At 40.7% G+C, this 17884-nt stretch overlaps 1 protein-coding gene across 2 annotated transcripts in view; it reads right to left on the bottom strand.

Moving 5' to 3' along the window:
• Nucleotides 1-264: 264 nt before the first annotated feature.
• Nucleotides 265-17884, bottom strand: part of LTBP4 (latent transforming growth factor beta binding protein 4) — a 705095-nt gene continuing 687475 nt past the window's right edge. For both annotated transcript variants that reach the window (XM_053721790.1, XM_053721791.1), the window contains 3 exons: nt 10997-11512; nt 2259-2408; nt 265-1741 (listed from right to left, as the gene is read on the bottom strand). In XM_053721790.1, coding sequence (XP_053577765.1) covers nt 1593-1741; nt 2259-2408; nt 10997-11512 — 815 coding nt within the window. In that variant the 3' untranslated portion in view covers nt 265-1592. The remainder of the gene's footprint in view (nt 1742-2258; nt 2409-10996; nt 11513-17884) is intronic.

The following is a 17884-nucleotide window of genomic DNA, read 5'->3' as shown; positions in this document are numbered from 1 at the left end:
CAGAATTTCCACACCCACAGACACATCCACACACTGCCCAGATACACCCACTGACCAACCAGGCACACACATAATCCCACCCACTAACCACCCATGATCCCACCCCTCCCTACATTGCTCCACCCACAAAATGGTGATGGGCCCCCATCAACCTCCTGAGTACCTGATACCCAGCCAAAAATTTAACTCCTGCTACTACCCAAAACCCCTCTATTTACTTAAATGAAAAAAAAAAAAAAAAAAAAAAAAAACAACAACTCCATGTTCAGTGTCATTTTATATATTTTTTATTTCATTTGATCCTTTTCTTAACAATAGCTATAAAACACAGTTTAGTGTACAAAAGTGAAAACTTGCGCGTGTCTAGACAAGAGCCATGAGTCTTTCTGGGGCACAAACCCCATGTGACAAAGGCAAGAGAGATGTGGCAGGGTGAAAACCTGGAGTATATAGGGTTTAGTCACTCCTAGATTTGCAATGCGTGAGTTATGTTAGCAGCCAACATTACTGGAGAGACGTATTAACCTGTATTACGCCAGCGCCTCTGGCAGAAAAAGGGGTTAAGAGACTGGAAGCCAAAGGTAAAGACTGAGGAGTTTTTACATAAATTTATATAAAACTACACAGTAATTGGGAATGCCCATAATTGTGGTAGGAAGAGGACAACAGAGACTGTATGCTATTTAAATATATACATGTTACAATTGAAAACTGTGGCAGTGAAGGTGCTAATTTACTGTTCTAATGGAAAAATACTTTACCATACATTGATGTTGGAGAAGCGACCCTGGTTGAAAGCCAGACAAGGAAGCAGGAGGGTGATGCTGTATACAGAACCCCCATACTACCTTTTGTGGGTCCAAGCCTTTGTTGCTTCTTCATGACCACTTCCTGATACTGCCTTTCCACAATAATTGTGAGTTACATTTTTAAACTGAGTTTTCAAATTACATAATTTTGCTGTTGCTATTTTAACATTTTGCTTTCAATAGTAAAGCAATAGAAAGTAGGCTTATGGATGTCCTACGATTTTATCATTTTGGTGGTTCATAGAATTTACTGAATGACGGACACATACAACTTTTAATGTTGACAAATAACATTTAGCAGAAGGAACTTATGGAAATTTAGGGCAATTCCTTTTGGAAGTAACATGAAGAAAGTAAATTCCAAACAAATTATAGATTTCCTCTAGGTTCCTGGAGGTCATGTTCATTTGTGGAGGATTTGGACATCATTGGCTCCCTGAAAATCTGAAGCTGCTTCTCAACAGCTTCTCTAGACTTGTCAGTAGAGGCAATGGTAATGGGTAGTGAACAATTTCCACTAAATTGGTAAGATTTTATTTAATATAAGGAATTTTACAAGAACCCAGTATCGTCTTGAATAATGTGTTGTAGGACTTCAAACTTTCATGGTGGTCACCAAAACCCAAATTCTTCTGTGGAGGTCCTCATCCATTTACCAATATATACACAAAAATAAATACCTCCCTCCCGTCTCTTCCTCTCAGGACCATTGACCACACAACTTAACAAATAAGGCAGAGACACAGGAAATCTTTGGTTCTATGGAGGATGGGTGGAAATTATTCACTGCGGAGAGGGAATGCAGTAGTTGCGCTGAGGTGCCATGACAAACCCACGAGGGCAAATGCACTCATAGGATCCATCTGTGTTTTGGCACTGGCCATTGAAACACAACAAGGAGAGGTCCTCCGCTTCATCACACTCATTGATATCTATGAGGAATGAGACAGAGAGAGGAATGGTTACTTGTGTTTACATGTATTAACGTTCTGGTGTAAATACATACCTTTACAATTAACTTTAGCTCACTTCTTTTCCACGTCTCTTTACTTCTCCCTTTCTTTTCTATCTTACATCCCTTTCCCAAACCTCTCCCTCCTTTATCTCTCCTACACGTCTCTCTCCTTTTTATCTCATTCTCCACTTCTTCCTTTGTCTCTCACATCCTCATCTTCCTCCTTTGCCTCTCCGCTTTCCCTTCTTTCTCGCTCATATCCTCTTCTCCCCCATTCTATCTCACGCCCCTCGCTCCTTTCTTTGACATCCCCCTTTCCCTCCTTTCTCCCTTTCATATTCTACTTTCCCCTTTCCATCTCACAGCCCCCATTACTTCCTTTGTCTTTAACATCCCCCTTTCTCTCACTTCCGCCCACTTTTCCACTTACCAGCCTCTCCAGTCAACCTCTGCTCCACAAGATAATAAACAGTATAGATTCTTCAGTTACTTACCTACGCATGCCATCTGTGTCATGTCCAGACGATACCCATCATAGCAGTCACAGGTGTAACCCTCACGTACGCGGATACAGCGGCCATTTTCACACCCATTGAGGATACCGCATTCCTCAGCCTGCAGGCCTTCAAACCTCTCATACCGGTCTGTTTGGGATACATAACATTGAGCATAGAATTCTTAAATTGCTGAGGGGTTAATATTGGGTTTCCTTCCTTAACCATGTGTCATTCCTTCTTTAAACATGTTTTTACAGAAGATAAAGCACTAAAATTATTTTGATTTATCCAATGTTGGTTAGCTTACATCACTAGAAGAGATGAGTGAACTGTGAAGATATATATATATATACACACACACACACAATAGTGTTCAAGAGTTTGGGGTCAGTAAGAAATGTACTTGATTTTGAATGCACAATTTGTGTTCATTAAAATTTAAATTAAATCAAAATGATCTGAAATACAGTGTAGACATTGTTAATGTTGTAAATGACTATTGTAGCTGGAACTGGGTGATTTTTAATGGCATATCTACAGAGGCCCATTATCAGCAACTATCTGTCCTGTGTTTAAATGGCACATTATGTTTGCTAATTCAAGTTTATCATTAAAAAAGGCTAATTGATCATTAGAAAACCATTTATGTTAGCAAAGCTGAAAACTGTTGTGCCAATTAAAAGAAGCAATACAATTGGCCTTCATTAGACTAGTTGAGTATCTGAAGCATCAGCAATTGTGAGTTTAATTACTGGCTCAAGATGGCCAGAAACAAATAACTTTCTTTGGAAACTCACTGTTATATACTTGTTATATCCATGCACCAAAACACCAGTCTCAATATCAACAGTGAAGAGGTGACTCTGGGATGCTGGCATTCGAGGCAGTTGCAAAGAAAAAGCCATATCTCCATTTTGCAACGCTATTCCATACTCTGTGGATAGCACTTGATTGGAGCCAGTTTCCTACTACAACAGGACAATGACCCAAAGCAGAGCTCCAAACTATGCAAGAACTATTTAGGGAAGAAGCAGTCAGCTAGTATTCTGTATTTAATGGAGTGGCCAGCACAGTCACCAGATCTCAACCCTATTGAGCTGTTGTGGGAGCAGTTTGACCGTATGAAGTGCTCATCAAACTAATTCAGTTTACCTCAACAAATTCACAACTAGATGCCAAATGTCTGCAAGGCTGTAACTGCTGCACATGGAGGATTCTTTGATGAAAGCAAAGTTTGAAGGACACAATTATTATTTGACTTAAAATGAATTATTTCTAACATTATCAATGACTATATTCCTTTTCAAACTCATTTCATGTATGTTTTCATGGAAAATAAGGAAATGTCTAAATTACCCCAAACTTTTGAACGCCAGTGTATATCTGTAAATTTATATCTGTATATATATATATCTAGAACTGTGTATATATATATATATATATATATATATATATATATATATATATATATATAACTATAACATAATTTATGTAAGAACTTGCCTGATAAATTCATTTCTTTCATATTGTCGATGTCTCACAGCTTAAAATAACCGCACCAGAGCGGTCTAAAAACTAGCCCTGTGGGTTTCATATACCCATAAATGAAGCCACTTATCATAAAAAAACATAATTTATGTAAGAACTGACCTGATAAATTCATTTCTTTCATATTGGCAAGAGTCCATGAGCTAGTGACGTATGGGATATACAATCCTACCAGGAGGGGGCAAAGTTTCCCAAACCTCAAAATGCCTATAAATACACCCCTCACCACACACACAATTCAGTTTAACGAATAGCCAAGCAGTGGGGTGATAAAGAAAGGAGTAGAAAGCATCAACAAAAGAAATTTGGAAATAATTGTGCTTTATACAAAAAATCATAACCACCATAAAAAGGGTGGGCCTCATGGACTCTTGCTAATATGAAAGAAATGAATTTATCAGGTAAGTTCTTACATAAATTATGTTTTCTTTCATGTAATTGGCAAGAGTCCATTAGCTAGTGACGTATGGGATAGCAATACCCAAGATGTGGATCTCCACTCAAGAGTCACTAGAGAGGGAGGGAATAAAATAAAAACAGCCATTTTCCGCTGAATAGATTAATCCACAACCCAAAAAAATAAGTTTATTTTCATAATTGAAAGAAAAAACTTAAATTAAAAGCAGAAGAATCAAACTGAAACAGCTGCCTGAAGAACTTTTCTACCAAAAACTGCTTCCGAAGAAGCAAATACATCAAAACGGTAGAATTTAGTAAATGTATGCAAAGAAGACCAAGTTGCTGCTTTGCAAATCTGATCAACTGAAGCTTCATTCTTAAAAGCCCACGAAGTGGAGACTGATCTAGTAGAATGAGCTGTAATTCTCTGAGGCGGGGCCTGACCCAACTCCAAATAAGCTTGAAGAATCAAAAGTTTCAACCAAGAAGCCAAGGAAATAGCAGAAGCCTTCTGACCTTTCCTAGGACCAGAAAATAAAACAAATAGACTGGAAGTCTTCCTGAAATCTTTAGTAGCTTCCACATAATATTTCAAAGCTCTTAACACATCCAAAGAATGCAAGGATCTTTCCAAAGAATTCTTAGGATTAGGACATAAGGAAGGGACAACAATTTCTCTATTAATGTTGTTAGAATTCACAACCTTAGGTAAAAATTGAAAAGAAGTCCACAAAACTGCCTTATCCTGATGAAAAACCAGAAAAGGAGACTCACAAGAAAGAGCAGATAGCTCAGAAACTCTTCTAGCAGAAGAGATGGCCAAAAGGAACAACACTTTCCAAGAAAGTAGTTTAATGTCCAAAGAATGCATAGGTTCAAATGGAGGAGCCTGTAAGGCCTTCAGAACCAAATTAAGACTCCAAGGAGGAGAAATTGATTTAATGACAGGCTTAATACGCACTAAAGCCTGTACAAAACAGTGAATATCAGGAAGTATAGCAATCTTTCTGTGAAATAAAACAGAAAGAGCGGAGATTTGTCCTTTCAAGGAACTTGCAGACAAACCTTTATACAAACCATCCTGAAGAAACTGTAAAATTCTAGGAATTCTAAAAGAATGCCAGGAGAATTTATGAGAACACCATGAAATGTAAGTCTTCCAAACTCTATAATAAATCTTTCTAGAGACAGATTTACGAGCTTGTAACATAGTATTAATCACTGAGTCAGAGAAACCTCTATGACTTAGAACTAAGCGTTCAATTTCCATACTTTCAAATTTAATGATTTGAGATCCTGATGGAAAAACCGACCTTGAGATAGCCATAATGGAAGTGGCCAAGGCGGGCAATTGGACATCCAAACCAGATCAGCATACCAAAACCTGTTTGGCCATGCTGGAGCCACCAGCAGCACAAATGATTGTTCCATGATGATTTTGGAGATCACTCTTGGAAGGAGAACTAGAGGCGGGAAAATGTAAGCAGGATGATAAAACCAAGGAAGTGTCAGCGCATCCACTGCTTCCGCCTGTAAATCCCTGGACCTGTACAGGTATCTGGGAAGTTTCTTGTTTAGATGAGAGGCCATGAGATCTCTCTCTGGAAGACCCCACATCTGAACAATCTGAGAAAATACATCTGGATGGAGAGACCACTCCCCTGGATGTAAAGTCTGGCGGCTGAGATAATCCGCCTTCCAATTGTCTACACCTGGGATATGTACCGCAGAGATTAGACAGGAGCTGGATTCCGCCCAAGCAAGTATCCGAGATACTTCTTTCATAGCTTGGGGACTGTGAGTCCCACCCTGATGTTTGACATATGCCACTGTTGTGATATTGTCTGTCTGAAAACAAATGAACGGTTCTCTCTTTAACAAAGGCCAAAACTGAAGAGCTCTGAGAATTGCACGGATTTCTAAAATATTTATTGGTATTCTCACCTCTTGAGATTTCCAAACCGCTTGTGCTGTCAGAGATCCCCAAACAGCTCCCCAACCTGAAAGACTCGCATCTGTTGTGATCACAGTCCAGGTTGGCCGAACAAAAGAAGCCCCTTGAACTAAACGATGGTGATCTATCCACCACGTCAGAGAGTGTCATACATTGGGATTTAAGGATATTAATTGTGATATCTTTGTATAATCCCTGCACCATTGGTTCAGCATACAAAGCTGTAGAGGTCTCATGTGAAAACGAGCAAAGGGGATCGTGTCCGATGCTGCAGTCATGAGACCTAAAACTTCCATGCACATAGCCACTGAAGGGAAATTACTGAGACTGAAGGTGCCGACAGGCTGCAACCAATTTTAAACGTCTCTTGTCTGTTAGAGACAGAGTCATGGACACTGAATCTATCTGGAAGCCTAAGAAGGTGACCCTTGTCTGAGGAATCAAGAAACTTTTTGGTAAATTGATCCTCCAACCATGTTTCTGAAGAAACACTAGTTGATTTGTGTGACATTCTGCAGTACGTAAAGACTGAGCTAGTACCAAGATATCGTCCAAATAAGGAAACACTGCAATACCCTGTTCTCTGATTACAGAGAGTAGGGCACCCAGAGCCTTTGAAACGATTCTTGGAGCTGTTGCTAGGCCAAATGGAAGAGCAACAAATTGGTAATGCTTGTTTAGAAAAGAGAATCTCAGAAACTGATAATGTTCTGGATGAATCGGAACATGAAGGTATGAATCCGGCAAGTCTATTGTGGACATATAATGTCCTTGCTGAACAAAAAGACAGAATAGTCCTTATAGTCACCATCTTGAAAGTTGGTACTCTTACATAATGATTCAAGATTTTCAGATCCAGAACTGGTCTGAATACATTTTCCTTTTTTGGGACAATGAATAGATTTGAATAAAACCCCAAACCTTGTTCCTGAAGAGGAAATGGCATGATAACCCCTGAAGACTCCAGGTCTGAAACACACTTCAGGAAAGCCTGAGCTTTTACTGGATTTGCTGGGATACGTAAGAGAAAAAAAAAAAATCTTCTCACAGGAGGTCTTACTCTGAACCCTATCCGATACCTTTGAGAGACAATGCTCTGAATCCATTGATTTTGGACAGATCTTATCCAAATATCCTTGAAAAACCTTAATCTGCCCCCTACCAGCTGAGCTGGAATGAGGGCCGCACCTTCATGCAGACTTAGGGGCTGACTTTAGTTTCCTAAATGGCTTGGATTTATTCCAATTTGAGGAAGGCTTCCAATTGGAAGCAGATTCCTTGGGGGGAGGATTGAGTTTTTATTCCTTATTCTGACGAAAGGAACAAAAATGGTTAGAAGCCTTAGATTTACCCTTAGGTTTTTTATCCTGAGGCAGAAAAACTCCCTTTCCCCCAGTGACAGTTGAAATAGAATCCAACGGACAACCAAATAAATTATTACCTTGGAAAGAAAGAGATAGTAATCTAGAATTAGATGTCATATCAGCATTCCAAGATTTAAGCCACAAAGCTCTTCTAGCTAATATAGCTAAAAGACATGGATCTAACATCAATTTTGATATCAAAAATAGCATCACAAATAAAATGATTAGCATATTGCAGTAAGCGAACAATGCTAGATAAGTCAGAATCCAATTCCTGGTGCGCTAAATTTTCCAACCAGAAAGTTGATGCAGCCGCAACATCAGCCAAAGGAATTGCAAGTCTGAGAAGATGACCTGAATATAAATAGGCCTTCCTTAGATAAGATTCAAGCTTCCTATCTAAAGGATCCTTAAAGGAAGTACTATCTTCCATAGGAATAGTGGTACGTTTAGCAAGAGTAGAAATAGCCCCATCAACTTTGGGGATTTTTCCCCAAAACTCTATAGATTTTGCTTGTAAAGGATACAATTTTTTAAACCTTGAAGAAGGAATAAAAGAAGTACCTGGCTTATTCCATTCCCTAGAAATCATATCAGAAATAGCCTCAGGAATAGGAAAACCCCCTGGAGAAACCACAGGAGGTTTAAAAACAGCATTTAAACTTTTATTAGACTGAACGTCAAGAGGACTGGTTACCTCAATATCCAAAGTAATTATCACTTCTTTTAATAAAGAACGCATATACTCTATTTTAAATAAATAAGTAGATTTGTCAGTGTCAATGTCTGAGGAAGGATCTTCTGTATCAGATAGATCCTCATTAGAAAAGGATAAATTATTATGTTGTTGGTCATTTGAAATTTCATCATCTAAATGAGAAGTTTTAAAAGACCGTTTACGTTTAATAGAAGGTGGAAATGCAGACAAAGCCTTCAGGATAGAATCAGAAACAAACTCTTTAAAATTTACAGGTATATCATGCACATTAGAAGTTGAAGGAACTGCAACTGGCAATGTACTATTACTGATGGATACACTATCTGCATGTGAGGCAGGATCAGATTGAGACTTTTTGAACCAAGAATGACGTAAAAAAGTTTAGCATTTGACGCACCCGCGGGCCTAATACCGCCCGCAATTTGCAAGAAGTAGTCAATTGAAAAAAAGAGACTAAACCCCAGGTAAGAAAAATTCTTAAAAAAATGTTTATATTCCCCAAATATGAAACTGACAGTCTGCAGAAGGAAATACATGAACCTGACTCATGGCAAATATAAGTACAATACATATATTTAGAACTTTATATAAATACATAAAGTGCCAAACCATAGCTGAGGTGTCTTAAGTAATAAAAAACATACTTACCCAAAGACACCCATCCACATATAGCAGATAGCCAAACCAGTACTAAAACAGCTTTCAGTAGAGGTAATGGTAAATTGAGAGTATATTGTTGATATGAAAAGGGAGGTAGGAGATGAATCTCTACGACCGATAACTGAGAACCTATGAAATAGACCCCCGTTAGGGAAATCATCGTATTCAATAAGTGATACTCCCTTCACGTCCCTCTGACATTCGCTGTACTCGGAGGAATCGGGCTTCAACAATGCTGAGAAGCGCATATCAACGTAGAAATCTTAGCACAAACTTACTTCACCACCTCCATAGGAGGCAAAGTTTGTAAAACTGAATTGTGGGTGTGGTGAGGGGTGTATTTATAGGCATTTTGAGGTTTGGGAAACTTTGCCCCTCCTGGTAGGATTGTATATCCCATACGTCACTAGCTCATGGACTCTTGCCAATTACATGAAAGAAATATATATATATATATATATACACATATACACATACACACCAAAGAAATAACTTGCAGCCGGTTTCTTCAAAACCACTTTATTCACATATTGTGGTACAAAGTGGTAACATCCTTATTGAAGAAACCGGGTGCAAGTTATTTCTTTGGACTGGAGTGTGTTTGGAGACTCTGCACCGGCCATTGTTACCTTACAGGCCCCGCCCTTTTTGTGGTGGTTATGATTTTTTTTGTATAAAGCACAATTATTCCAATTCCTTATTTTTTATGCTTTCGCACTTTTTTCTTATCACCCCACTTCTTGGCTATTCGTTAAACTGATTTGTGGGTGTGGTGAGGGGTGTATTTATAGGCATTTTGAGGTTTGGGAAACTTTGCCCCTCCTGGTAGGAATGTATATCCCATACGTCACTAGCTCATGGACTCTTGCTAATTACATGAAATATATATATATATATATATATATACATATATATATACACACACACACACACACATATATATACACACACACACACACACATCCAATTACCAGATCCTTCCCACTGTGGGATAACCGCCTGGGTGCAACTTTGATACAATACAGCAGCCAAGAAAAGATGCACTCACAGGTCTTTCACAAAAAAAAAAAACGGAGTTACTTTATTTGTAACGTTTTCGGAGGTCTCGCCTCCATCACCATGTGAAAGACCTGTGAGTGCATCTTTTCTTGGCTGATATATATATATATATATATATATATATATACACACACACATTATATATGTGTTGCGGGTAAAGTCAGATATCGGGAAATCCTAGGATTACCTGGGTAAAACTGACATTACACAGCGGCTGTGGGTAAAGCCTAATACAAGATCATACATCAGGCTTGATCGATGTAATCCTAGGATTACCCAAACGCTTCTAGATAAAGCAAATCACAGCACTATTTTCATCCTTTGAAGACAATCGTGCTTGAAAATCACTGCATAAAACATATATATGATGCACTGTAATTCCCTATCTTCACTATCTTTTTTGCCTCCGCCTGGGGGGTTCCAGGCCTTGTAATGCTCATTCCCCAAGGTTCACTTGGGGTGGATGCCAAAGGATCGGCAGGGCTCCCCCTTCAATCCCACCAGGCAAAGGCAAAAAAAAAAAATAGTGTACATGGGCTTTATCCAGAAGCGTTTAGGTAATCCTAGGATTACCTGGGTAAAGCCTGATGTATGATCTTACATTGTGCTTTACCCACAGCTGCTGGGGTAATGACAGTTTTACTTGGGTAATCCTAGGATTACCTGGATGTGTGACTTTATCCGTAATATATATATACAAAAAATAATCATATGTACACACACACACACATATATATGTATGTATGTATGTAGAACATAGTCTATGTGGAGAAATAGTTAGTGCGGTTACGTGTGCTATTCTGGGCTGCTAATTGTTTGCGTTGAGCGCAGTTAACACTTGAGTGAAATAAAACATTTCATTTGGCCCTATGAGATTTGGAAAACCCTTTAAATTCTTTTCCCACAATAGAGGCAACTGCAAGATTTATTTTAAAATTTCTGGCAAAGTGAAACATGGACTTGTATTTTTAGAAAGCTATTTAAAAGTGAATAAAATATATGTGACATTTCTAAATGTTCTGTGAGGTTTTACCTTCATAGGTCTCACTCGGGCCTCTATTATGGTCTGGTAATGGACGGAAGCTCTGTGGAATGCTACCTCCTGGTCCTCTTGGCTGAGTGCGTTGTCCCTCTTCAGATGCTGATCCTAGTCTTGAGGGGTTGATAGGGCTCCTAGGCCTGGAATTTGGAGCAGATGGAAGTGAGCGAGGGCCATATGAAATCTCTGGTGTCCTTAAGGGAGATCTGTATTCATCCAAGACATCATCATGGTAAGACAGATCAGAGTCAAATTCTGGAGACTCAAAAGGAGGAAGGCTGTGCACAGAATCTCGTGGGTTGTAGGGTGATCTGCCACCATATCCTAATCCTCCGCCTCCTGGAGCCTGTGGGTAGACTTCATATCCGGGTCTTACAATACTTGGAGGGGGGACGGCAAAGGCATCTGGTCCATAGGGAACACCATAACCAGGTCCATATTCAGGGCCATACTCATAAGGATAAGTTGAGATTGGGGGTCTGAGAACATTGCACAAAGCTTCAAAATCATCTGTTGAGACAAATGCAGATATAATCAAGAATGTAATATCTAATAAACTATACATTCCTCTTCACAGAAATTTAAGGAAAATACATTTTTCTCATTCTATATAATTAAAAGTCATTATAAAAATGAAAAGAGAGGGCAGGGAAATGTAAGAGAGAGGGAAAGTAGAGAGGTGTGTTAGAAACAGGGGAGATGATTGGGAGAAAGAAGTAGTGAAAAAAAGAAAGGGGAGATGGGAAGTGAAAAAGAATGAGAGAGAGGGGATGGAGAGAGAGAGGAAAAGGGTTTGTGAGAGAGAACGAATGTTTGAGAGAGAAAGGAGAGAGAGAGGAATGAAAGAGAAAACAGTTAGAGGGGTGGGAGAGAAAAAAGAGGAAGAGTGGTGGGAAAGAAAAGAGGGGGAAGGCTAGAAGAGAGAAATGAGGAAGAGGGGCAATGTGAGAAAACAGGGAGTGTGGGTGCGAGAGAAAAAGGAGGGCGATGGGGGAAGAGAAAGAAGAGCGGTGGGAGAGAAAAGATGGGGAGGGGTAGAAGACAGAAAGGAGGGAGAGGGGCACGTGAGATAGAAAAGAGAGGGAAATAAGTGAATTTCACACAAGCTTTTTCACTATTCAAGGCTCTGTAGTTTAACAATGTATCCAGTTTAGCCTTGTCCAACTTAAAGGGATGGTAAACTCTGATTATATAGAGATTATAATATTGCTATTGTTACATTACATTTAATTTACACACTCAATGTCATGTAATGGTATGTATGTACAAACACTTACAAATCCTTGTCTAATGCCATCTTTCTCCTGCCCCGTGATGTCACATTGATTGTTTATTTTATTCTGCCAATCAGTAAAAGCCTGTCGCCAGAATATCTAGGTTCACATGCAAAATAGTTAAGTAAATATTTATAATGGTATAAAAGAATTTTGTGTGTGCCACCTTCATCTGTGATAGACTCCCTGCTGTAATAGACGCCCAAATAAGGCTAAATTACAAGTGGAGCGCTAATTTATTGCGTGCCTGTAATCGGGCAAATTTGCCAATATACAGGCGAGCTTCCATAGGCAACATGATTTACGCAAGCGCAGTATTGCATTCTTCGCAGCATACGGCCAACCAATCAGGAGATTTAAAAAGAGACAACGATTTTGCGTGTTCATGTATTATCAATGCATGCGCTTTGTCTCTTGTAGACTTACTTATATTTTGGTTTCAGGCAAGTATGCTCGTTTTAGAAGGGACCGATCGCTCGGACTATCTATCCAGTCAAACTTTTACTTCAAACTGAACCAAGTAAACATTGAATCTCGTGACTCAATGCTTACTTGGTATACGTCATTTGCTCCAATGCTCATGGGTTTGAAATGTCGGGAGCGCGCAAATTGTCTAACGTGTAGAGAGGGTTGAGAATAGGTAAGCGTCAAGTTTATTCAGGCAAGTAAATAAGAGGGGCGGAGTGAGGCAGCACAACAACGGCTTGTGAATAAAGATAATTTTTAGTAAAATTACATATAAACATTTGAAATTAATAATGCGGTTTAGCATATATAGTAATAACTAATCAAATTCTTGAACTTAGCAATAGCAGAGTTTACCATCACTTTAAGGCCTAATTTTATGTATTATTATGATCTTATTATAACAGTATTTCTCTTTAAGTAGCAAAAGCATAAAGATGAAGATCTAAGAAGCAGAAAACAGAGAAGACTAGTTGCCTACTTGGATTTGCCTATATATAAGTACAGTTTATATTGTTGTTTAATAGTATTTCTAAAATTTGACCATTGATCCTTTAAGTAAAAAAACACAATTTATGCTTACCTGATAAATTTATTTCTCTTGTAGTGTATCCAGTCCACGGATCATCCATTACTTGTGGGATATTCTCCTTCCCAACAGGAAGTTGCAAGAGGATCACCCACAGCAGAGCTGCTATATAGCTCCTCCCCTCACTGCCATATCCAGTCATTCGACCGAAAACAAACAGAGAAAGGAGAAACCATAGGGTGCAGTGGTGACTGTAGTTTAATTAAAATTTAAACCTGCCATAAAAGGACAGGGCGGGCCGTGGACTGGATACACTACAAGAGAAATAAATTTATCAGGTAAGCATAAATTATGTTTTCTCTTGTTAAGTGTATCCAGTCCACGGATCATCCATTACTTGTGGGATACCAATACCAAAGCTAAAGTACACGGATGATGGGAGGGACAAGGCAGGAACTTAAACGGAAGGAACCACTGCCTGTAGAACCTTTCTCCCAAAAACAGCCTCCGAAGAAGCAAAAGTGTCAAATTTGTAAAATTTTGAAAAGGTGTGAAGCGAAGACCAAGTCGCAGCCTTGCAAATCTGTTCAACAGAGGCCTCATTTTTAAAGGCCCAGGTGGAAGCCACAGCTCTAGTAGAATGAGCTGTAATCCTTTCAGGGGGCTGCTGTCCAGCAGTCTCATAGGCTAAGCGTATTATGCTCCGAAGCCAAAAGGAGAGAGAGGTTGTCGAAGCTTTTTGACCTCTCCTCTGTCCAGAGTAAACGACAAACAGGGCAGATGTTTGACGAAAATCTTTAGTAGCTTGTAAGTAAAACTTCAAGGCACGGACTACGTCCAGATTATGCAAAAGACGTTCCTTCTTTGAAGAAGGATTAGGTCACAATGATGGAACAACAATCTCTTGATTGATATTCCTGTTAGAAACCACCTTAGGTAAAAACCCAGGTTTGGTACGCAGAACTACCTTGTCTGAATGAAAAATCAGATAAGGAGAATCACAATGTAAGGCAGATAACTCAGACTCTTCGAGCCGAGGAAATAGCCATCAAAAACAGAACTTTCCAAGATAAAAGTTTAATATCAATGGAATGAAGGGGTTCAAACGGAACTCCCTGAAGAACTTTAAGAACCAAGTTTAAGCTCCACGGGGGAGCAACAGTTTTAAACACAGGCTTAATCCTAACCAAAGCCTGACAAAATGCCTGGACGTCTGGAACTTCTGCCAGACGCTTGTGCAAAAGAATAGACAGGGCAGAGATCTGTCCTTTTAAAGAACTAGCTGATAAGCCTTTGTCCAAACCCTCTTGGAGAAAAGACAATATCCTAGGAATCCTAACCTTACTCCATGAGTAACTCTTGGATTCACACCAATAAAGATATTTACGCCATATCTTATGGTAGATTTTCCTGGTGACAGGCTTCCGAGCCTGTATTAAGGTATCAAGAATCAAGCGTTCAATCTCCATGCAGTCAGTCTCAGAGAAATTAGATTTGGATGATTGAAAGGACCTTGTATTAGAAGGTCCTGCCTCAGAGGCAGAGTCCATGGTGGAAGAGATGACATGTCCACTAGGTCTGCATACCAGGTCCTGCGTGGCCACGCAGGCGCTATCAGAATCACTGATGCTCTCTCCTGTTTGATTTTGGCAATCAGTCGAGGGAGCAGAGGAAACGGTGAAAACACATAGGCCAGGTTGAAGAACCAAGGAGCTGCTAGAGCATCTATCAGCGTTGCTTCCGGGTCCCTGGACCTGGATCCGTAACAAGGAAGCTTGGCGTTCTGGCGAGACGCCATGAGATCCAGTTCTGGTTTGCCCCAGAAATGGACCAGTTGAGCAAACACCTCCGGATGGAGTTCCCACTCCCCCGGATGAAAAGTCTGACGATTTAGAAAATCCGCCTCCCAGTTCTCTACGCCTGGGATGTGGATCGCTGACAGGTGGCAAGAGTGAGACTCTGCCCAGCGAATTATCTTTGAGACTTCTAACATCGCTAGGGATCTCCTGGTTCCCCCTTGATGGTTGATGTAAGCCACAGTCGTGATGTTGTCCGACTGAAATCTGATGAACCTCAGTGTTGCTAACTGAGGCCAAGCTAGAAGAGCCTTGAATATTGCTCTTAACTCCAGAATATTTATTGGGAGGAGTTTCTCCTCCTGAGTCCACGATCCCTGAGCCTTCAGGGAGTTCCAGACTGTGCCCCAACCTAGAAGGCTGGCATCTGTTACAATCGTCCAATCTGGCCTGCGAAAGGTCATACTCTTGGACAGATGGACCCGAGAAAGCCACCAGAGAAGAGAATCTCTGGTCTCTTGATCCAGATTTAGTAGAGGGGACAAATCTGTGTAATCCCTATTCCACTGACTTAGCATGCATAATTGCAGCGGTCTGAGATGCAGGCGCGCAAATGGCACTATGTCCATTGCCGCTACCATTAAGCCGATTACTTCCATGCACTGAGCCACTGACGGGCGTGGAATGGAATGAAGGACACGGCAAGCATTTAGAAGTTTTGATAACCCGGACTCCGTCAGGTAAATTTTCCTCTCTACAGAATCTATAAGAGTCCCTAGGAAGGAGACTCTTGTGAGTGGTGATAGAGAACTCTTTTCCACGTTCACTTTCCACCCATGCGACCTCAGAAATGCCAGAACTATCTCTGTATGAGACTTGGCAATTTGAAAGCTTGACGCCTGTATCAGGATGTTGTCTAGATACGGAGCCACCGCTATGCCTTGCGGTCTTAGAACCGCCAGAAGTGAGCCCAGAACCTTTGTAAAAATTCTCGGGGCAGTGGCCAACCCGAAGGGAAGAGCTACAAATTGGTAATGCCTGTCTAGAAAGGCAAACCTTAGGAACTGATGATGATCTTTGTGAATCGGTATGTGAAGGTAGGCATCCTTTAAGTCCACTGTGGTCATGTACTGACCCTCTTGGATCATGGGTAGGATGGTCCGAATAGTTTCCATTTTGAATGATGGAACTCTGAGGAATTTGTTTAAGATCTTTAGATCCAAGATTGGTCTGAAGGTTCCCTCTTTCTTGGGAACCACAAACAGATTTGAATAAAATCCCTGTCCTTATTCCGTCCGCGGAACTGGATGGATCACTCCCATTACTAGGAGGTCTTGCACACAGCTTAGGAATGCCTCTTTCTTTATCTGGTTTGCTGATAACCTTGAAAGGGGAAATCTCCCTTGTGGAGGAGAAGCTTTGAAGTCCAGAAGATATCCCTGAGATATGATCTCCAACGCCCAGGGATCCTGAACATCTCTTGCCCACGCCTGGACGATGAGAGAAAGTCTGCCCCCCACTAGATCCGTTTCCGGATAGGGGGCCGTTCCTTCATGCTGTCTTGGGGGCAACAGCAGGCTTTCTGGCCTGCTTGCCCTTGTTCCAGGACTGGTTAGGTTTCCAGGCCTGTCTGGAATGAGCAACAGTTCCCTCTTGTTTTGAAGCGGAGGAAGTTGATGCTGCTCCTACCTTGAAATTTCGAAAAGGCACGAAAATTACACTGTTTGGCCTTTGATTTGGCCCTGTCCTGAGGAAGGGTATGACCCTTGCCTCCAGTAATGTCAGCAATAATTTCCTTCAAGCCAGGCCCGAATAAGGTCTGCCCCTTGAAAGGAATGTTGAGTAATTTAGACTTTGAAGTCACGTCAGCTGACCAGGATTTAAGCCATAGCGCCCTACGCGCCTGGATGGCGAATCCGGAATTCTTAGCCGTTAGTTTAGTCAAATGAACAATGGCATCAGAAACAAATGAGTTAGCTAGCTTAAGCGTTCTAAGCTTGTCAATAATTTCATTCAATGGAGCTGTCTGGATGGCCTCTTCCAGGGCCTCAAACCAGAATGCTGCCGCAGCAGTGACAGGCGCAATGCATGCAAGGGGCTGTAAAATAAAACCTTGTTGAATAAATATTTTCTTAAGGTAACCCTCCAATTTTTTATCCATTGGATCTGAAAAAGCACAACTGTCCTCAACCGGGATAGTGGTACGCTTTGCTAAAGTAGAAACTGCTCCCTCCACCTTAAGGACCGTCTGCCATAAGTCCCGTGTAGTGGCGTCTATTGGAAACATTTTTCTAAATATAGGAGGTGGGGAAAAGGGCACACCGGGTCTATCCCACTCCATGCTAATAATTTCTGTAAGCCTTTTAGGTATAGGAAAAACGTCAATACACACCGGCACCGCATAGTATCTATCCAGCCTACACAATTTCTCTGGAATTGCAACTGTGTTACAGTCATTCAGAGCAGCTAATACCTCCCCAAGCAATACACGGAGGTTCTCAAGCCTAAATTTAAAATTAGAAATTTCTGAATCAGGTTTCCCCGAGTCAGAGATGTCACCCACAGACTGAAGCTCTCCGTCCTCATGATCTGCATATTGTGACGCAGTATCAGACATGGCTCTAACAGCATTTGCGCGCTCTGTATCTCTCCTAACCCTAGAGCTATCGCGCATGCCTCTTAATTCAGGCAATCTAGATAATACCTCTGACAGGGTATTATTCATGATTGCAGCCATGTCCTGCAAGGTAATCGCTATGGGCGTCCCTGATGTAATTGGCCGTCCCCTGAGCGGGAGGCGAAGGGTCTGACACGTGGG

The sequence above is a fragment of the Bombina bombina genome, chromosome 7, assembly GCF_027579735.1.
Source record: "Bombina bombina isolate aBomBom1 chromosome 7, aBomBom1.pri, whole genome shotgun sequence".
NCBI classification, from domain to species: Eukaryota; Metazoa; Chordata; class Amphibia; order Anura; family Bombinatoridae; genus Bombina; species Bombina bombina.
Note: the sequence above shows the minus strand (reverse complement) of the source record. Positions and strands in the feature narration are given on the sequence as shown.